General features: G+C 49.6%; 1 protein-coding gene across 3 annotated transcripts in view; it reads left to right on the forward strand.

The window, feature by feature from the left end:
- Positions 1-22192, forward strand: part of KIAA0232 (KIAA0232 ortholog) — a 67586-nt gene that overhangs the window by 26235 nt on the left and 19159 nt on the right. For all 3 annotated transcript variants that reach the window (XM_037046181.1, XM_037046176.1, XM_037046187.1), the window contains 3 exons: positions 11735-11872; positions 19893-19959; positions 20993-21074. In XM_037046181.1, coding sequence (XP_036902076.1) covers positions 11735-11872; positions 19893-19959; positions 20993-21074 — 287 coding nt within the window. The remainder of the gene's footprint in view (positions 1-11734; positions 11873-19892; positions 19960-20992; positions 21075-22192) is intronic.

Below are 22192 nucleotides of genomic sequence, written 5' to 3' on the forward strand. Positions count from 1 at the left end.
GGGTGTCCAGCCTGCGGACCAGGACGGCTATGAATGCGGCCCAACACAAAATCGTAAATTCACTTAAACCCATTTGTTTGCTCATCATTTTTTGTTAGTGTTTGGCCCACGACAACATGTGGCCCAAGATGGCTAACTCTTCCCCCAGTGTGGTGCCGAGACACCACAAGGCGGGACACCCCAGTAAATGTTGTCACTCACACTGAACGCGGGGACAGAGTTTTGAAAGGAGCTGTCTTTGCCCTTCCAGCCACAGGAGAGAGAGCCTCAGGTCCTGTAAATACAGAGGGTGTCACCTGGGTGCTTGACTTTTGTCACAGAGCATCATTCGGAGTCTTTTCTTGCTCCTGGGGGTTCCCATCCTTTCCAGCTGAGCACACTGCATTTTCCCTGCTTCCAGCTTGCTCACTGCCTTGGCTGGGAAGAACTAGGTCAAGTGAAGTTTTTAGGGGATTGACTTATAACCTAATAATTAGAAATATGTTATATTGGTCAATATTATGTGTGATTTCCTTACTGAGACTGTATTATTTCCCATTATCTTTCCAGTAAATGTAAAATATGTTTCTTTAGGGGCAAGTAAAATGTTCGATGTATAACAACATGGAAGAATTTTTATTTCCAGAAATGACAGTTATTCCTCTTAACTCAAAAATCATATACCCAGAGAACTGTATATTAACAGTATCAGCTTAAAATATTTAATCAATGCCAATAAATGTGTGAACACAGTGTTTATGTGCCCGGTGCTACAGGACGCTGGAGAGAGCACAGGACACAGGCCTGCCTGCGGACTCCGGTCAGACCTGTCTCCCGTGAGACGTGTGAGTCCCTCCGGGTGTCTGGGTAGCAGGGGCCTGGCGTCAGGGCAGCGCCCAGTGCCCAGCTCTGCTTGATCGCCCTCCAGGGTCTGCTTGATTCCTGCTGTTAGGAAATAGGGCAGGTAAAGGCCAGTGAGCCAGAACGTGTCTGCAGTCACAGGGAGAACCCACAGGGAAATAAAGACCCCGAAACCCCCCTCACCTCAGCCCAGGGTAGGAGCGCCAAGTCCCACGCTGGTGGGCAGGGTCAAAGGAACACGGTGCTTGTTTCAGTAAGAGGGGACCAAGGGGCAGTCAGCAGCTCCGTTACTTTTCCACGACTGAGAGGGGATGCCATGCTCACTGATGTCCAGAAAGAGGGCGTAGAGCCAAGGGGAACGTCTCCTCTAATAGAGGGAGGGGGAGGGGAGGCCTTAGCCAGCTACCTTCTGTGATTCAGTCTGCAGCTACCGGGCCTGCACGCCGGCGTTGTAGGCAGGCAGCGGCCGCCTTCCTGGTCTCTGGGTCAGACTCAGGGTGGCCTGGACCTCAGGGGAGGTCAGGCGACCCCACTTTTGGGTGTCCGTCCGTTTTATCACATTTCTTCTGCCCACTCCCCGGTTCTTGAATTAGTTGAATCTGGACTTGAAATTGGCCCGTTTTAAGTCCATTGCTTCAACTGCTGGCCTTACCTTCCGTGTTTAAACCATTGTTGTTCCCAGTCTTAGTCAAAACAAACCCTCCGAGCTCTTGAATTCTGGGAAGCAGACACTGCATGACTCTGGTCTCAGCTGCCCGGGATGGCTGGGCAGGAAGCAAGGCTGGTGAGACCCTGGTCCCGGCTGAGGCCAAGCAACCCCCAGGAACTTGCAGCCCTCAGACTGAGTGGGGATCGTGGCGTTGGCGGAGGGCTCCGCAGGCTGGAGGGGAGTGGCCTTCTCCAGTGTCCCAGGCATTTTGTTTCTACAGACCCTCCCTCCCTCCCGTGGTGGTCGGGATTGCCATACTCTGTTATGTGCGCTCTCAGAGAATCAGGAGTTCACTGTGTATCCTCTTAAAGGATACGTAGGTGTGAACTGCGCTCTCATGCAGTTTCCCAGGTCCAGTCGCCGCCATTCTCTGTGACTCCTCTTCTGGCAGTTCCCAGTGAAAACAACATCATCTCCACGCTTGATCGCGTTTCTGCTGTGGACCTCTTTGTTGTGGCTGTTAGAATGTGCTCATCTTCCGCAGGAGAGAAGATTCTTAGGGCAGAAATCATATATTCATCTTTTTAAAGAATTAAACTTCATGAGAAATCATTTCAACCATCAGAAGAACAGTGACAACAGCACGAAAGACCCTTCACTCAGTTGCCGGTTATAATGCGTTTCTGCTTTTACTGCGTTTCCTTTCCTTTCAGTGCCCACTTATCCTAAGTAAGCATGCATATATGTATTTTTAATTGGGGTTTAGTGTTAGAGGAGAGGGAGGGGGAACGAGGGAGAGAAACACCGATGTGAGAGAGCAACACCGGTCGGTCGTCCCCTGTCTGTGCCCGACTGGGACTCAGACCTGCCCAGTTTGGCTATTTTTTTTCTGTTGTCTGTGCTGTCAGTGTCACATTAGAAAGTCAGTGCTAAATCCATTGTCGTGAAGCTTTGCCCTGCATTTCTTCCAAGAGTTCTATAATTTTAGCTCCTACATGTAACTCCTTGAGTCATTTTGAGTTAGTTTTTTTTGTATGCGGTCGGAGTAGAGGTCCGGCTTTCTTCTTTGGCACTCGGGGATCCCGCTGCCCCGGCACCACGTGTTGGAAACACTGTCCTTTCCCCGGCGTGCGGGCTCGGCTCCCTTGTCAGAAACCGCTGGACCCCTGTGAGAGGGCTGGTTTCTGGGCTTTCCGTTCTGTTCCCGGGGGGCCCAGGTGTCTGTCTTTGTGCTGTTACCACACTGTTTTGATGACTACTTTGTTGCAGTTTCCTTTAATTGTATCTTTTAGCTCAGAGTCCGTCATTCCGGCAATGTAGCTGGATTGTTACATTATCTGTGTTTGCCCACAGGTTGAATAAGAATCATCCCAGTACTGACCGTTGGGTGAGACTGAGCGCTTGCGTGGGTCTCTTCTTTCAGCCCCGTAGGTCTAGTGTTTCACTGCTTGGACAGGCTGGCACCTGCAACGTTTCCTTTACAGAGCAGTGCGGGCTCTTACCAGTCACAACTGTTCGTAGGCGGGGCCCCTCCTGGGTTCCCTGGGGCCTCACTGCACATGCCACTCAGCAGTCGACATGACTTCGGTTAACTTTGCACATAAGGAATATGAGAATGAATTCTGAGTAGGAATTGGTGCCGATGATGGGCTGCACAAATTCATGTCCACGGACTCCCCAAGACACCACATAAAATGTGATTTTTTTGGTAAAATCTTATCATGAAATAGAGAAACATTTTGAATATACAGATTATGTCCAACGCACATTTTTGCTTTTTTACTTGCTACGTGAGTGTCCTTGACTATGCCAGATGCGATGGCAGGCACCAGGAACACAGGGGTGACAAGGCGTGGTCCCCGAGAGACAGCCACCAGCGTAGGGGTTTGTCAGCCCCTCTGGCTGTGCAGAGCCTGGGCCCTGTGGGTGGTGACGGGCCGTGGGAGCAACAGGAGATGGTTGCACTGGAGCGGGAAGGGGAAGGGGAAGAGTGGGACAAGGCTCAGGGTCGGGAAGGACCTCAGGGCGGAGGGGAGAGCCTGAGAGGCTGTGCGGGGCGTGCGAGGTGGTGGTGCGCTGGCTGGTGCCCTGGCTGGTGCCCTGGCTGGTGCCCTGGCTGGCAGCCAAAGGCGGGGAGGCCAGGGAGGAGACTCACCGTGGGCTGAAGCCCTAGAAGGAAAAAAGGATGCAGTTAACCGGAAATTGTGCCTGTTTAATTGGGGCCACTCATTGATTTAGAGGCACGTTGCAGTTCTTTGGGGCAAAGGTTTAGTACTGAGGCCTCTCTCCTCAAACTCTCGTTCTATCTTTCATTACAAGGGTCTGTGTAACTGAATGTTCGGAGGTAGGTGGGGCAGCCCGGCCTGTTCTGGTCGAAGCTCCACAGTGACCAGGGCCTGTTTCCTGCCTCTCCCCCCGCCTCCCCGCCGGCTCAGTCCCGCAGCCAGCCAGCCACCTGCCGGCGGAGGGCGAGTGACGTAGAGCCCAGTGTGTTTCTCTCTCACACTCTGTCTGGGGGACGTGTCCCCCCCATGCCCAGCGAAGTCCCCCCTTTCCCTCCCTTTTCTCATTGGTCACATGCCTCTCTCTGAGCCAGTCTGGGGTCAGAGGAATGACACACACTGATTGGTATAAAGCCAGCGAGGACACGAAGATGGAGCAGTATTAGCTCCGTTCAAACACACCGTGGTTCTGGTTTTTCAGGACACTTAACGGAAGGTGTGGGAGGCAGGGGTGGATGCGGAGCTGTGAGCGGCAGATGTCACTGGTAGCAGCTGCAGTTCAGAATGTTGTGTTCTTTCTCTTCCTCCAGTTCCCAGTTCCCAGTTCCCTTCTTGAGAGAAGACAGCAAGGGAGAGTGAGTCAAAGCTGTAGCCTCATGTTACCCGCCAGCCACGTGAGGGAAAGCGCCAGGGAGACCTCGGGCTGAGTGGTTCTGCGGCCGAGTCGTCTTCCCGAACTTGCAGCTGTGCGCTGTCTGTAAGATTACGGCTTCGAAAAGTCACAGTCAATTCTACTGAGCTTCCTGAGTTAACATTTTATGGTTCTGTCTATGTGGCTTTGAACTAGTCTAGCACAAGAGACTGAAAACAGTAAAATAGAAACACCTTGAACCTTTTTAAAAGTACTGTGTTCTTTTAAGAGCTGATTACTAGTTTAGTGCTGTTGGTTGATAGGTCATAAAACATTCACATAGGACATGAAGCCAGAAAAATAGAATAAAGGAGCTCTCAAATATAATACGTGGAAAGAGCAGAATGCGGAATGTATCTATTTTTTATGTATCTTTTGCTATAGACTTCATGTTTTTTAATGAAGTCAATCTAAAATTATAAGGTGAAATAGCATTTATGCAAAATTTTTAGTGTAGTAAAGTCATTCTGACAGCTAACATTGAGTTACAGCATCAAGTGGTATCACACATTTTTATTCTGCCAAAAATTAAAACAAAAGCCAGGGTCTGCGTTCCACACAGACCTGCAGCGGCAGTGCGGTGGCCTCTTCCCACCGGGTGCGGGGCAAAGGCAGGCCTGGGTTTAGCCAGCTCTCCAGTGAAGATGCTTGCTCCTGACTTCCGCTGGGGCGTGGGGGGGGGGGGGGTCTGCCGGAAAAACACAGACCAGACCGAAAGGCAGTGTCAAGAGAAAATGCCAACAGAACTTTATAACTGCTTTTTAAGAATTAATGTGTTCAGCTAGCCTCGTGCCTGGGAGTTAATGTCAGTATTTGGCAGTAGCTTTGTTTGAAGACATTTTCAAAGATGAAATACAGTAAGTAAAATCTTATTGTAAATCAGCATTATCAGAGCAGTTAGGTAAGAAAAAAAGAGATAGCCAGATTGGAAAGGACCAACTAAAAGTATCTGTTGACATACGACATATTCTTATATAGAGATAATCCTAAGGAATGAAATTAAGAAATTTCCACTTACAATAGTGTCGAAAAGAATTAAAATACATGGGAATAAATTGAAGAAAAGAAGTTTAAGAGTTGCACACTAAAATTATAAAATGTCATTGATTGAAAGAAATCAAAGAAGACCTAACAAGTGGAGAAACATCGGTGTTCCCGATAAGAAGGTTTAGTTAAGACTCCGGCCCCTCCCTCCAGATCCGCAGGTCCAGCACAGTCTGTCGCAGTCCTGGTGGCCTTTGTTGCAGAAACTGGCAGGCTGATCCTAAAATTAACATGGAAATGGAAGGGGTCCAGAACAGCTTTCAAAAATCTTGAAGAGCAAAGTTGGAGGACTTACACTTCCCAATTTCAAAACTTACTACAAAGCTCCAATAATCGAGACATTGTAGCACGGAGAGTCTAGAGACGAAACCCTTTGTTTATGGTGCGGAAAGGACAGTCTTTCCAGCACAAGGCGCTGGGATGGCAGGGTCGCCACGTGCAGGAGAAGGAGGTTGGACCGCTCCTTCCTGCTGCACGCGGAATTAACGCAAACGGACTATAGACTTGAGTGTCGGAGCTAAAACTATGAAGCCTAGAAGAAAACGCAGGAGTACGTCTTCGTGACTTGGATTAGGCAGTGGTTTCCTAGATATGATCCCAGAGCGCAAGCCACCAAAGAAGACACATCAATAAATTAGACTTGATCACAATAAAAAACTTTTGTGCTTCAGAGGACATCATCAGGAAAGTGCAAAGACAACCCCTAGAACTGGAATGTTTGCAAATCATGTAGCCGATAAGAGATGTGTGGTAAGGATACGGGCAAGAGGTTTGAATGGACACGTTTCCAAATGGCTGAGAAGGGCATGGGAGGGTGCTTCTGTCCTCAGTCCTCGGGGATGTCAGCTGCGGTGAGAGAGCACCACCTGGATGGTGGAGTATAGGACGCAAGCAGCAGCAAGTGGCGGCGAGCATGTTGGGGAAGGAGAACCTTCACACCTGGCTGGTGGGGTTGTGAAATGGTGTAGCTGCTTTGAAAAGTAGCCTGGCAGTTCCTCAAAAGGCTGAACATGGAGTTGCCTTGTGACCCCGCATTCTACTAGGTGTTGTAACAAGAGGATTGACGGTCATGTCCGTATAAAACCTTGTGTGTGAGTATTTACAGCAGCATCAGTCATGATAGCCGAGAGGAGGAAGCAGCGCAAACGTCCATCAGGGATGGAGCCACGCAAAGGACTGTTACTGAGTCGTAGAAGGGAGTGACGTGCTCACCGAGGCTCCAACACGGAGGGTGCGCCTTCAGGACGTCGCCCTCAGTGAAAGACGCCGGACGCCCCAGAGCGTTCACTGCACAGTCCGTTTCTCTGCAGTGTCGTGGTGGGCGCGTCCACAGAGGCAGCAGAGGAGGGCGGCAGTGACTGCCGGTGGGCACAGGGTTCCTTTTGGGGAGAAGGGGTGTGTTAAATTGGGCAGTGGTGATGTTGCATAACCCTGTGAGTTATTCTAACCCCCCGTGAGTGGTACACGTTAGGAGGGCAAATTTTATAGTGCGTGAGTTATATGTCAGTAAAGCTATTATTTTGAAAAAGGAGCATGAACAGATGACCATTTATAGTTGATTTTGATGATAGAGGACCCTGACTTTCAGTCCTGAGTAGGCAGATGTTAGATCACCCCAAAAGGAATTTTTTTCTTCTCCTTAGTAGACCCGTGTTACAAAAAATTGTACTGAATTCTACTTTTAATCGCATCAATAAATCATTGCGAACTTTTATTTATTTATTTATTTGGTAAAAGTACCTGCATTCTACCCTTGATTTTTGAAAAAGTATTTTTTATTGATTATGCTATTACAGTTTTCCTATTTTAATCTTAGGTAATGTAATCATGATGTACCTTGATGTATTCCTCCTTGGGTCCGACTTTTTCTCTGAGCTTCCTGGACTTCCTGGAAGTCTATTTCCTTTGCCAGACTGGGGAAGTTCTCCTTCGTTATTTGTTCAAATAAGTTTTTTTTTTTTAAGATTTTATTTATTTATTTATCTTTAGATGGGAAGGAGAGAGGGAGAGAAACATCAATGTATGGTTGCCTTTTGTGCGTCCCCTGCTGGGAGTTGGCCTGCAGGGAACTGGACTACAACCCATGCATGTGCCCTGACTGGGAATCGAACCGCAACCCTCTGGTTCGCAGGCCCTCGCTCAATCCACTGAGCTACACCAGCCAGGGCTCAAATAAGTTTTTGATTTCTTGCTCTTCCTCTTCTCCTTGTGGCACCCCTATGATTTGGATGTTGGACTGTTTAAAGTTGTCCTGGAGGTTCCTAAGCCTCTCCTCATATTTTTGAATTCTTGTTTCTGCATTCTGCTCTGCTTGAATGTTTATTTCTTCCTTCTGGTCCAAATTGTTGATTTGAGTCCCAGTTTCCTTCCTGTCACTGTTGGTTCCCTGTACATTTTTCTTTATTTCACTTTGCATAGCCTTCACTTTTTCCTCTGTTTTGCGACCATAGTCAACCAATTCTGTGAGCATCCTGATCACCAGTGTTTTGAACTCTGCATCTGATGGGTTGGCTGTCTCTTTGTTGCTTAGCTCTATTTTTTCTGGAGCTTTGATCTGTTCTTTCATTTGGGCCATTTTTTTTGGGTGGGGGGTCTCAGCGTGCCTATTATGTAGTAAGGGGCAGAGCCCCAGGTGTTCACCATGGTGGGCCAACCCACTTGGCTGTGTTGTGGCACTGTGTGTGGGGGAGGGGTCTGAGAGGGAACAGTGCCAGTTGTTCAGCTCTGAGCTGGCTTTCAGTCACTTCCCCTGCTTCCCACAAGCCAGTTGGGCCCTCCTGGTGCTGATTCCCGGGCGGGTGGGTTTGTGTAGTTCTAGGACCCTGTGGGTCTCTCTGATGAACTCTCCTGTGAGGCTGGGAGTTTTCCTGCTGCAACCCCCACAGCTGTTTTCAGTGGGAGGTTTTGAGGCTCTGTTTCCCTGCACTGGAGCCCCGGGGTGCAGGTCTGTCTCGCCCCCAGTTGTACCTCCCAGTGTACCCGCACACAAATGCGGGACCCCCCGCTCTGCCAGCCACCGCCTTGCTGCAAGTCTAGTCTTCCCGTCTCTGCCCCCTCCCACTGGCCTGGATGCGTGTTTCTTCTTGAACTTGGTTGTTGGACTTCCATAGAGTTCGATATTCTGAAAGTTCTGGTGGTTTTTTCTTTTTAAATTTGTTGTCCTCCTTTTGGTCGTGGATTGAGGCACAGTGTGTCTACCTACGCCTCCATCTTGGCTGGAAGTCCCACCATTATACTCTGGATTTATCCTCTTGATCTGTAGAGTTTAAAGTATTTACTGCTTTGCCTGTACAGAAAAAGGTAACTGCCGGTGACCTTAGCTCATCGCTTCTGCCTGGTGGCCCTCCCTGTGCCCTGGCTTCTGCTCTCCCTGGGGGACCCCACTCAGTGGCCCTTCCTTTGGAGGAAGCCTAGCCTGTACCTGCCAGCCAGGCCGGAGGAACACAGCGCCCTTGTGCTTGCCCAGTGCTTCCCACAGACAAAGCAGCAGGAGCCACACTGAGTTGTCCGGAGTAGGTCTCTGTTGCACACCCAGCTGTGGGCCTTGGTCAGCAGGCCGGCCGCCTGTGCTCGTTCTTACAAGCCCTGGTGCCTTGGGGGGGGCCAGTGCGGGTGAGTGGGTGGTCCGTGTGTGGGCACATGGTCCGTGTGGGGGCGCAGGCGTGGCGGAGAGGCACCTGTGCTCATTGGTGCCGTGCAGGAGCTCTTCTGGTTCTTTGTTCCTGACATCTTGAGATTTTATTAAAAAACAAACCAGCTCTGGCTGGGTGGCTCATTTGGTTGAAGCATTTTCCTATACACCAAAAGGTTGTGGGTTCGATCACCGGTCAGGGCACATGTTTGGGTCGTGGGTTAGTGCTCAGTTGGAGCGTGTATGGGCGGCAACCGACTGATGTTTCTCACTCACCTCAGTGTCTCCCTCTCTCTCTCCACTCCCCTTCCTCTCTCTCTAAAATCAATAAACATATCCTCAGGTCAGGGGTAAAAACAAAAACAAAACCCAAACTTTCGACTGTTAGAGACATATGACCTAATTACCAGAATTAGGCCTCCTACTCAGTACGAAAGCTTCTTAGTAGCCTCTTCTTGGAGGCTTTTTCCCGGACAGTTTTCCCGGACCTTTAAGTGCCAGTAAGTGTGTGTGTGTTAACCAGATGTGAGATTAGATTGTTGTGTGATCTCCTTTGCTTATACATATTGTGGATAGCTTTCCATGTCAGCAAATATGTTTATAATCTCTTTCATGGTCATAGTATCTCGCCAGCTGGACGCCCCACAACCTGTTTAACCCAACCCTCCTCCTTTGACCTTCAGGGCATTTCTGCAGGGCTGCCGTCGCTGCCGCTCTGCTCACCTCGGTGGTGGTTTCTCTGGGGTCAGTTTCCAGAGGTGGGGTCCTTGGACCGCAAGTGCACACACGTGTTCAGGTGTTTGGGGTGTGTTGTCAGACCTCCCCCAGAAGGACTGACTGACTCCCATGAACTTTGAAAGTCCTTTGTTTGCAATCCAACTTTATTAGGGCCTTCAGATGTGTGCTGCCGGTGCTGAGCTCGGACACAGCTTCAGTCGGGCGCCGGGAAAGGGCTGGTCCCGGCAGCTCGATCAGAGAGGAGCGCTGTTTTCACAGCAGGGGGCGCTCTGCTTTGTTCTACACGCTGTGAGCAAGAAAGTAACTTCCAGCAGCCTTCAGATGTCCCGCATCCACACCGGTACGCCTCTGTCCTCTGTCCCTGTCAAAGGACAAGCATTCTCCCCAGAAGATGTCATTGATAAGGGACAGGTGGTTTCAGGGACAGTCCTGCCGCACATGCCAGAGAAGGGGAAATACGCTGATAGCCCTCGCTTGGCCACCAGGCACATTTCCCTTGGAGAGCGGAGCTTACGCCCCTCAGCCAGAAAACAGGTGTTGCAGGTTCATTAGTTTTGCAGACGTGCCGAAGAAGTCAAGTGGAGAGTGTGCTGGTGAATGTGGGGGGGGACGGGCCCTTCCTGCATTGTTATCTGGTGACATGAAGGTACCTTTTTTATGTGTTGGATTACAGTGAGAGTTGGGTTGTAGATGGTATAGGGTTTGATCTTAAGAGTCTTTTGAATAGATTGTTATCATGCCTTTTCTCTTTACTTCATCTCATTTGTCCGTGTCTACGTCCTGAGGGCGCTAGAGGCCAAGGCCCTTTGAAGGGGTTTCCTTAGTTTTGCTGTCTGTCTGTCTCTTTAACTTTTTCTCTTGTTGTCTGTCCACTGGTTTCAGCTGTAATCTGTCAAATAAAGGCTTTTTTAAATGACAAAACAAAGAAGTAACATGATTAAAAATAATAAATTGAAAAAGTCCAGTCTAGGGTAATAGTTAAGTAAACATAACATCATAGAATATTTTTAAAAAGATTTGATTTATTCATTTTTAGAGAGAGGGGAAGAGAAGGAGAGAAAGGGGCAGAGGAGAGCGAGAGAAACATCAGTGTATGGTTGGCTCTCGTGCGCCCCCTGCTGGGAACCGGCCTGCAACCCAGGCCTGTGCCCTGACTGGGAATCGAACCGTGATCGCCTGGTTCACAGGCCCGAGCTCAATCCACTGAGCTACACCAGCCAGGGCATCATAGAATATTATGTAGCAAAAGAATTTGTAGTAACACGAGGCTAATGTCCACAACATCGCAAGTTATCTCAAATACAGAATGTGCACAAAGAGTACGACTCCCACGTGTGTTGTGAAGCTCAGGGAGAAGGCCGGTTCTGTTATCACTGGTGGTGGTGTCGTGACGGGTTTGCTCACTTGGCTTCTTCCCACTCTTCCAATTTTCTTCAGACTTTTATGATGGGCATGTAAAGTCAAAGGAAAGATAAACTTTAAATACTAACAAAAATATTTTATATGTTTTTTCAGTCTACAAGATATAAAGATAGAAATTTAACCATTTAATTGTTAAGTCCTGGGCAGTAAAGAAGAGGTGTTATTTGTGTGTGTAGTTTCAGACTCACACTGAAATTAAATAATGCTGGCATTTCCACACAAGAGTCCGAGTTGTGTTTCAGGGTTTACTGTAAATACAGGCAGTCTGATTTATTAAGTCTACACATGATCAATAATCTCAGTAAGAGAGGCCAGACAGATGGACTGTCCTGAAGGTCTCCGACTGACAGTGCTCTGTGCGCCCTCGGTTGTCAGTGTGGACCGTTTCATGAGTCAGTGTGTTTGGTAGGGGAGTGTATGTGGAAGTCTGGAAAATAGTAGTGCTTGAAACTCATTATTTGTGCTCTGTCATGGAAACTTCTCCAATCTGATTTTAGGAGAATGACATCTTCCTGGGCTGGGAAAAAGGAGCTTACAAGAAATGGGGGAAGAGTAAGAAGAAGTGTTCGGACCTGACTCTAGAAGAAATGAAGAAACAGGCTGCTGTCCAGTGTCTCCGATCTGCTTCTGATGAAGTAAGTTCATGTCTTATTTCTAGCGTTTAAGCGGAGGACAAGGTGGGGAGAGCGTTTTTGAAAAGTTTACAAGTGTATGTCCTGGCCAGTGTGGCTCGGTGGATTAAGTGCCGGCCTATGAACCGAAGGGTCACCTGTTTGATTCCCAGTCAGGAGGGCACATGCCTGGGTTGTGGGCCAGGTTCCCAGTGTGGGGGGGCTTGTGAGAGCAACCACGCGCTGATGTTTCTCTCTTCTCTTTCTCCCTCCTTTCCCCTCTTTCTCAAAAGAACCTTAGAAAAATTAACTACTCACTACCTTTCCATTTTAACATAAACATCACTTTTTCCTTTATGGTATTGTATACATATATAGTTTTATATAATATGTTATTTTATATGTATTATTGTAACTAGAATGTATGCAAAATTTTATTTCCTTATTTCCTATTTAATATATATTTCATCTTGTTACTATATCATCTTTATTCTTTTTAGACACAAGTCATAGTTCATCAAATAACGTCCTGACAGCACTATAATACACTCCTTATTAGTGGGTATTTAGCTCACTCTTCATTTTCTGTTATGCTTGCTGTACAGGATATTTTCACACGTGGCTTTTTCAATGGCCCGTATAATTTCTTTGGGATATATTCCTAGAAGTGGGATAGCTATTCTAACATTTTAACATTTCACATAAAATGTTTCTTATGTCCTTCAGCATCCTGAAGTAACAGAATAGTTTTAGAATATAATCATTTGAGTTAGCACTATGGATTATTGTACTGCTCACTATGAATTGTGATCTCTGATATCATAACTAACACTTATAAAATTGTTTTGCTTTTACCATTCTATTAGAGACTATCATTTAAGTGCCTTTGTAATGCCAAGTTAAATCGAGAGGACTCACACAGGGTGTCCAGAGGGGTCCCCACCTCCAGAAACTTTTCCCTGAACGCAGGCAGCTAATGTTCTGATGTGGGGCCCACCGGTGGGGGTACGCTTGATAATCCAGGAGTTGTCCTGCTGGCTGCCCCCAGTACCCGGGCCTGTTAAAGCTGCCTCAGGGCTTCCCAACTGCATGCTTTTGTCCCGTGCACAATTGCTCAGGAGAGCAGGTGCACGTGGCTGGGATTTGAGTGTGCGCCACCAGCCTTGGCCCCCCCCCCCTCCCCCCCCCCGTCGTCTTCCCCGTGGGACTGATCGTCGAGGGCCGGGGCTGTGAGCTGCCCGTCTTTCCATCTCCCAGCACCTAACAGAAGGTGCACCCGCCACAAGCTTCTCCTCAGTGGACCCAGACTCTCATTTAAGGAAGGAGCTCCTCCTCACCCTTCCCCACTGTCCTCTCTCCCACCCCTTTGGTTTTATAACTTCTGATTTCTTGATGCTGCTGCCTCATAGACTGTGGGTTAGGAAATGGAAGTTACCACTCATACGGCTATTTTATTACAGGCACCATTTTCTTTTACAAAGAGTAGGAACTTCACATAGTTTAAGGGCAAATGCAACCCCACATAGAGGGTGTGGGGGTCTCACTGCCACCAAGCGCAGGAGCTGCGCCGGCCCCGAGAGGTCTGGACAGGTTGGAGGCACCTCGCCGTTCTCTCTCAGGACCCACAGCCCCCCTCTGCACCTCTCTCTGCTTCTGGGCTGCGCTTCTCCACCTGAAGTCTGGCTTTCTCAGCTTCGGCACACAGGTGGTGGAGAAAGGACTGTGCCTGCCCCAGCCCAGCACGACCACTGAGGGCCAGTGCCCGTCTCTGTGCAGTTAACAAAATCGGACTGGCTGAGCTTGGGCAGGAATCCCCACTGGTCTGAGAAGCTGTGGGGAGGGGCAGAGTGGCCTGGAGGGCCCGTCCTGCAGCAGGGGCTGTGCGCAGGGAGCAGTTCTCGGAGAGACGGGTGCGGTCGCACAGTTCCCTGAGAGTGTTTCCTTTGTGGTGATGAAGAGAGTTCATTGGTGCTTTTAAAGGAATTCAAAGAGCAGGTGGTTTTTAAAAGGGAGAAGTTAGTTCGGGTAAATTCTTGGAGCAAATCCAAAGAAGCTGCTGAGTCATGGCTGGGAGGAGAATGGGAGTGGGGGTTTCCATCGGGGAGCAGACCCTATTTCTGCTTTGGACCCCAGTTGCTGAGCAAAGGACTCTGGCCGTTGACTGTGGGTGAAGCTGAGGAAAAACGAGGCTGACGCGGCCTCCTGTGAAAGAATGCGGAGCATGGGCCCTAGTCTCAGCCCTGCCGGCCCAGTCGCTGTGTTGAGTGCCTGTGTCACCCGATGTACCCTTGAGACTTTGTCGGAGGTGCAGACAGCACAAGGCCAGGGGAATGGCTGGTGATAGTCTATGGTTCTGTAAGTGGCTGCTTTGGAAAAAAGCTTTCCTTTGCCTGCCCATCAAGGTGGAATTTTTGTTTTCAAATCCAATGAAGTGTGTTTGTCCTGGCTTATTATTTCCTTCTCACTTTATAAAAAAAGTTGCACTGTTTTTTCCTAATAGTGGTTGTTTTTCACATCTTATGGAAGTCTGCTGAGGAAGTCCCTGTGCAGGTATGTACTGGGAGCCTGGTGAGCAGTTGGGGAATGAACGAAGAAGCAGGAAGCCCCCCAGCCCTGCCCCAGAGCTGCGTGCTGCTGGCTGCCTCGATGCCAGCTCTGCCGGTTCTCACGGGTCCAGTGGGAAGAATTTGACACGGGCCTCTTTAGTTATGGCCTGAAACAGTAAGAAGCAATTGCTGGTTGGGCATGTGACGTGGGCTGGGGGCCCCGGCTTTTCTCTCTGGAACCTGCCCAGGGGCTTCAATGAACAAAAAGACGCAAAGAGGCCCTACACAGGAGGTTGTAATGCAGATGTTTTGTTTTACGTTTTGGCCACAAGTGAATGTCTGCATGTGGGTGTGTTGTCCATGTCCTCAGTCCCGAGGATTGTCCTGTTCATGGTTCTGGGCTCAGCTTTCCGAGTCTTCACAGTCACCGTCAAATGATCCAAGTCAAAAGCCACGAACAAGTTCACCATCTAATCGATTAAAATGCCCGTGGCAAGTATAAGAAAGCAGACTGGGTGGCGCAGGGGTGCAGCAGAGCTGATAGTAGGCGTTACACCGGCGCTGAACTCTGTCCCATCACTGCGCAGGCGCAGGCGCACGTGCGCCGGTTCAGCCGCAGTGCTGCGGTGTCTGCTGCAGCTCCCTGGTTGTCGGGCTCTTCACTGCCTGTGGCTTCAGTGGAACGGCTTCCTTGTCCAACTCCACTGTTGCGTCCCTGTATGCGTCCCTCTGTATGTGACCCTCTGCCCCAACTTGGCCCTGGCAGGGGGTCGTACCCCACCTGACAGCACAGCTCTTGACCCACTCAGCTCAGTAGAGACCTTGCCAGCATAGTGTGGGAACAGTTGTGCCAAAATTTAATTTTAGTGCATTGATTAAGACTTGCCATCATCTACGAAGTTCATTCCTTTGGAGATTGCGGCCTTGATTGACACTGTCTTTGCTAATTCCCTTGGTTAACATGTATAAATGCCATACAGCTCTCTGGGAATTCGCTTTCCATCATGTTTTGCATTTGTTTGGACTATAGTAAGTGATGAGGCCTGTGAAGAGGCCGGTGCTGTGACTTTGTCCCCCCAGTGGGCACGTCTGGTAAGTGAGGTTTTCCTAAGCTGTCCCATTTTGTTTCTGTTTTCAGTGGACATGGTACATGCACGATATTGTTTAATATATGTCCAGACCTCTGATTCTCCCTTTTTCTTAAAAAGATATTACTCATTTATTTTTAGAAAAAGAGTAAGGGAAGAAGAAAGAGAGGGAGAGAAACATCGATGTGTGGTTGTCTCTCATGCGTCCCCAGCTGGGGACCTGGCCTGCAACCTATGCATGTGCCCTGACTGGGAATCGAACCCTCCACCCTTTAGTTCACAGGCCAGCACTCAGTCCACTGAGCCACATCAGCCAGGGCTCATTCTCCCTTTTAAAAAACATAAAACAGAATGTTGAATTGTGACAACCTTTTTCTGTTTTTGAATCTTCAAGTTCGCTTGATTCTGTTTTCTCTATTCCCAGAGTTAGGGCTTTTTGTAATGTTTGTCTTTGTTTTGTTTTTAATAATTGGTTGTATTTCTGTTTTGTTTTTGTTGTGCTCTTTACAACAGAATCAAAACCCCCACTCCCATTTCATCTCCCACTTTGGTAGTGGTTAGAAAATCAGGAACTCAGCGAGGCCTTGTTTGGGAAGTGAATAAAAGATAGAGTGCGGTGATATCTTCTTTCAGTGAAGCTGGTTTTTTAAAGATTTTATTTATTTAGTTTTAGAGAGGGGGAAGAGAAGGAGAAAGAGGGAAACATCAATGTGTGGTTGCCTCTTGTGTGCCCCCTACTGGGCACCTGGCCTGCAACCCAGGCGTGTGCCCTGACTGGGAATCAGACCGGTGACCCTTTGCTTCGCAGGCTGGTGCTCAATCCACTGAGCCACACCAGCCAGGACACAGCAAAGCTGATTGTGAAAGTCACAGTGCTGCTGCCAACCGGGGAAACTGCTTGGATCCACGGTTATAAAAGAGCCTTAGGATTTTTGCCCCAAGTATAGCGGAGTCTCACCGCAGTGGCTCATGTTCTCACGTTCAGCTGGGCCCTCCAGCAAAATCCTTTTTGCCAGTATGAGCATGCTTACTAGTCCTAGTATTTCACATGCATGTCGTTTGTGTGCTGTGCAGAGTTGTCTCTACAAAAGCCGCATCGGGTATCTCCTGGTAGTGGACTTCCCAGGTTAATTGTGACATATATATTAATTGTTTCTCTGCACACTGGTCTTTGAATTCAGTTCATTCTGGGTAACAATAAGAGCATCCAAACAATGGTGAGTGTCACTCATCCAGTGCCGAAACGGACGCAGTGCCTGTCGGTGTTCTGTGTGCAGGGAGCTCCCTCTCCAGGCCAGGCCCTGAGCAGCCAGTGGTGACTGAGGCTGACAGCGCCCAGCGCTGCTGTGGTCACAGCCAGGCCCTCCCCAGGAAGCCTAGGCCTTGTCTCTTCTGGTACAGACGCAGCTGGGCCATTCAAAGGGACCTGTGGCTTTTCCTCTGAGAAGCCGTGAGGGTTGGCGAGTTTGGAGCAGAGGCTCGTGCGGGTTGGAGGGTGCTGCAGGCTGCGGTGTGCGATGTGCGACTAGCCAGGGCGGGGCGGGGCGGGGCGGGCGCAGAGGCAGCCCGACCGCAGGGCAAAGCAGCTGGGCACGGCATTTTAGGAGGCCGTGCTGACGGCATTTTAGGAGGCCGTGCTGCCGCGGACTGGGGGAGTCTGCCTGGTTGTCTGGGTGGGGCTGACGGGGTTGGGTGTGGTGTGGGCAAAAGGGAGGAGTCAAGAAGTCAGCCAAGGTGTTTGGCCTGAACAGCTGTGAGAATGGAGTTGTCATTTCCTGAGGAAAGGGAAACCGGGAAAGGAGCACCAATTCATGGGTGGGTGGGTGTGAATAAGACTTAAACGTGAAAGGCTAAGAAAGAGCCAAGTGGAGATCCTGAAAAGGCAGTGGGATGGATACATATGTCTGGGGTTGATGGGGCTGGGTGGTTTGTGGGGAGGTTAACGAAGAGGTCATTTGCTGGTGTATCTGTCCTACCCAGAATGTGCACACTCATGGGGCTCTGGGGCCGAGTAGGAAGTGAAATGAGTAAGACGATAGGGAGAGGTGAGGCCTGCGGTCAACTGCAAAGCACAAGCCCATTTTGATCTGGAGACAAGTGGCATACATGCCCTCGCTGCCTGATGGGTCTTCAGACCCAGGCCTGTGGGGCCCCAGATCCAGACACACCTCACTTGGCTCTTTCCTCTGAGAGGTAGGGCCCTTCGAGTGTGAGTGCCGGGACGGCAGGGACCTTGTCTCCCGCGTCCTGCCTCACGCGGGGGTGCGCCGACTGCTTGTCGACCAAGGGACTAAGCCCACGGATGATGGTGCGCCTGGGAGGCTGCTTACTGAACTTGGCGCTCACTGGGCGGGCCTCCCCGTGTGTGGACTTGGAGCACTGTCGCTTGGCGTTTGGAGGGTTTCCTGGGGTGCGGAGCGGTGCGGCACTCATTTGCCGCTGGGCGGTCAGTGAGCATTGCTCCTTTAATGGTTAGAAGGGGCAATTCTCGAGTTAAGTGGGAGAACGTTAGCAATTTTCCCCTCTACAGCATGTCCTCACTAAAACGTGAGTATAGTTTATTTTATGTGTTAAGATACAAATTAACAACTCCGAGTGCCTGCCACAAGATGGTAGGGTCCTGTGGCTGTGTCTGATGGCCGTTGTTGCTTTTCACTTTGCTGTTAAGATAACCCAAGGGTTCAGTGATTAAAATCGTGTATAAATAAGTACACATACACACACACACTGGGTGTTGCAGAAGACGAGGAAAGCAGACAGAAGCTTGGAGGGTGGAGCTTGCTTTCATGCACAAAGTGAAGAAGTTCATTGTTTCTTTGCTGTGTATATATGAGAGCAAATATATATACTTTTAAGTTGTGTTAGTGTCTGGGACAACTGAGTTTTACAGTTGTGTGGCGGCGATTTCCAAGACACAAAGACTCCCTAGTGCCTGGGTCGCGTGCCGGTTCCTCTGCGCAGCTTATGACATGGCCAGCTGCCTAGCCCTGGGGAAGAGCAGGAAGCTGTCCCTGAGGCTTGGTGTTCGGCACTGGCACTGGCTTCAGGAACTCAGTGACATAGGCTGGTGCACAAAACAGCACGCGGCAGCGAGTGTGTCAGCTGACCCGGGTGTTAGGTTCACGGTCTGGAGGAAGTGGACTAAAACGGCCATCCTCACCCCACCTGGAACGCCATGGTAAGCAGAGTCTTTCTGACGGAATTCCGTAGCCGAGCGGTGTTTGTGACTAATAGTTGCCTTGGTTTTAAGAGTGTTTTAGAAGGAACAACAGTTCTCTTTTGGCCCCCTCCCCTGTGTTCCCTTGCCCTGTCCCCCTAGGAAGAGCTAGCATTAGGTGTGGATGGAATGAGACCGTCATCGTTTATGATTAACCCTTTTCAGTGCGATCTGTTTCTCGCTGCTCAAACTGAGCTCCGGGCGGGCTGCTTGTGTAGGGCGTCTGTAGGGCTTGTGCTGAGTCATTCTGGGTGAAGCGAGTGGGGGAGGTTCTATTTTTAGCCCCTCCAGGTCCCGGAGGGGGAAGGCCAAGCAGAGTCCTGGGCACCTGTTGCAGCGGCGCCCACCCAGAGAGACTCAGTCCCCTGTAAATGCTTTAAGGCCCCTGGATAAGTACACGGTTGCTGGAAATTACATTCACTTTTTTTTGGTACATTGTAAAAGATTTGTTGCCTCTTGTGAGAAATGGGGAATTTTTAAAGTTTCAAAGTCTACTTAAGTAAAAGATTGTTTGTTTGTGCCTGTTTCCAACATTCATTTTTCTTTAAAGGTGGGTCCTTATTTCTACCCTCCCAGTTTCAGGGGCTTCCCTGCCCTCTGCCTAGGCTGAACCCTGTTTCTGCCTAGAGGCCAGCTGTCCTGCCCAGCCCGGCCCGGCCCGGCCTGGCCTACTTGCGCCCCTCGCAGGGGAACCGGGCTGGCCTTGCACCCTGGCTGCTGCCCCGCTCACGAGTGCTTGCTTCAGGGAGGAAAACCACTGTGTTCTCTCCAGGCCTGGGCTCCTGGACGACCCAGAGGAACTTCTTGTGGTTTTTCTTTTTGTTGGGCTTGGTGCCAGACCTTGCTGGCATGGGAGGTGAATAGATGGTGACTTTTAGTCATTAGTCACACGGTGGGCACCTGGGACTCAGGCTGACCCATTGGCAAGGTGCTGTACCCTGGGAGGACAGATGCCGTTTTTTTGGTAAGTGCCATCAAATGTACTTAATTAACATAGCTAAGTATGCGTACTCAATTGGATCTACCTGTGTGTGATTTCCAAACTCATTCTCATTTAAATATCAATAATGGATTTCTTTTGGAACATGGAAAGTTGGTTTACTCATAAAACCTTCATATGAAAGCGACAGCACACACACACCAGGTGCTGTGCGCGCCTGGTGCTGAGCCCCTGTGTGTCTGTTCCCCTGCAGAGCTCCGGGATCGAAACCTTGGTGGAGGAGCTCTGCTCCCGGCTGAAGGACCTGCAGAGCAAGCAAGGTGAGGGCGCCGCAGGCCTGCCCCCCCCCCCCAAGAGCGCACTGGGGGGCTAATCTTAGGACTGCGTGAAACAGCAGCAGCTACAAGCGTCACGTCTTGGTGGTCAGTGGGCATCTGCAGGCCAGTGAGGTCAGCCCTCCGCAGTCGCCCTTGTGGATAGGCCCCTGCTGTCACAGCACGTTCCTCCACGGTCCCTTCGTGTGGAGGGGCCGGATCGCTCTGTCTGCCTTCTTGAGCCCCTGTTGATGCCTGCCTGCGACCCCCTAGGCCTCCAGAGATGCTCGTCTCGGGTTCGGAAGGCACTGCTGCCTTTCCTGTTGAATTTCCAGGGGATGGCAAGCTTGAAACCCTCGTGAAGTCATTTCGACTCGTGGACCCTTCTAGCTTTTTTCTCCAACTTTTCTCCGAGCCCTTAGAACAGGAGCTACATGCTAAAATTTAAGGATCTTTATTTTCCCGGTCCTCTTCAAGCTATTTTGGTGCCCGCCAGGCCCGGAGCCTTCCGGTCGGGGTGGGGCATGTTTGTTTGTTTTCAACCCCAGTCAGTGTCAGGAGCTAAGGGTACAGCCCTTTGATTCTGTTTTAGTTAAAACATGGCCTTTGGTCACCTGGATGTTAAGTGACAATATGACTTGTGATTAAGAATTTTCTTTGTGTATTAGGATGATATTTGTCAAGGTGAGTCAGTATAAAAGCCCATGAGTGCAAAATTTTGTGGGAAAATATTTTGGGGATCTAAACAGATTTTCAGTCCCTTGGTGCAGTTAGTAAGTGCGCAGAGGCATTTGGTGTCTCGGTGAAGCGCCCCTAGGACACTGGGTCAGGGGTGCGGGGGACACGCCCCGCCTCTCACCTGGCACTCCAGGGGTACAGCTGGAGGGTTCCCACCAGTGCGCAGAAGAAATAGTTTCATTAAAAAGACACTGCTATAGAGTTCTTTTTAAGCCACAAAAGCTTGTAAAATTTCTACTGGAGTTACTTGAGAAACCTTTGAAAACATGACAGATCTTTCTGAATTTTTGTTTCATAACAGAAGAGAAGATTCACAAAAAGTTAGAGGGCTCTCCCTCTCCAGAGGCAGCGTTGTCCCCTGCAGCAAAGGACCAAGTGGAAATGTATGTAAGGTTGTATTCAGTCATGAAAATGTGCGTTTGTTAAAACCAGACTGATAATTGCTGTATGATTTATAGTTTTTGTTCATTGTATATAGTTTCATATGTTATACTTCAGGAAACATTTATTGAGTGCTTACTTACGTACTAACTCAGAGAATTCAGAAGTGAGAAGATGGTTCTACCCTCAGCGTGCACATTGAATCTGTATTTGTGCAGCTACTGTGTGGAACACATGAGGCTGTTCCTTGCAGACACGTCCCCATGGGAACAGGGCCCGCCAGCTACCTGGTCAGACTGGCTCACTGAGGTGCTTTTAGCTCTTTCTTCCTGAGCGGTCGGGATCATAGTCAGCTGTGTTGTAAGCAGACTTCTTCATTATACATTTCATTTGACTCTGCTGAGCCTCTAAAACTTGAGGGAAAAAATAGCATTTGGTTGGTTTATGTAAAAAAAGTGGCAGGGGCTGCAGGGCCCTCGGACCGTGGCTGCGTCACACCGAGATGGGCTGCAAGTGTAGCCCCCCGGGCGTGAAGACTTAGTGTGAAAAAGAGTGTAAACTGCCCCACCGATGTCTTCTTATACCAATTACACGTTGAAACGATGTTATCGTGCTTAGAGATGGTTAAGTGAAATGTCTTATTGAAATTAACTTCACCTGTTCCTTTTACACTTTTAAGGTGATTCCTAGTGCATTGAAATTACACAGGAGACACACAGGGTGTTTGTGTTAGACAGTCCTGGGACACGCCGAGAAGGAGTCTTGGCAGCATGGCCTTTTATCACTGCACATGTGACCTTGACTGTGGCACTCAGAGCAGCCGTCCCCTTGGTAGCCAGCCTGACTCTAGAGTCTTCCTTTGGCAGTCTGTCTTGCTGTAACACCTTCAGGGGCTGCCAGTTTCCCAGCAGACGGGAGACTCGTGCTCCTGATGTGCAAGCCCTCCGAAGCCAGCCCCCGGCTGGGCTGACCAGGCTTCGGTTCTGTGCGCACGGCTCCATGGCCTCACACGTCCCTGTGCCTCCCTAGTGTCCTCTTGTCTGAACACGGACTGCGGTAATTCTCTGCATTTTCTGTCTTCCGCTTAATGCCTCCTGCGGAAAATAACAGGGACAACAGT

The sequence above is a fragment of the Sturnira hondurensis genome, unplaced genomic scaffold (genome assembly GCF_014824575.4).
Source record: "Sturnira hondurensis isolate 20B ecotype Veracruz unplaced genomic scaffold, ASM1482457v3 Scaffold0000780, whole genome shotgun sequence".
Taxonomy (NCBI): domain Eukaryota; kingdom Metazoa; phylum Chordata; class Mammalia; order Chiroptera; family Phyllostomidae; genus Sturnira; species Sturnira hondurensis.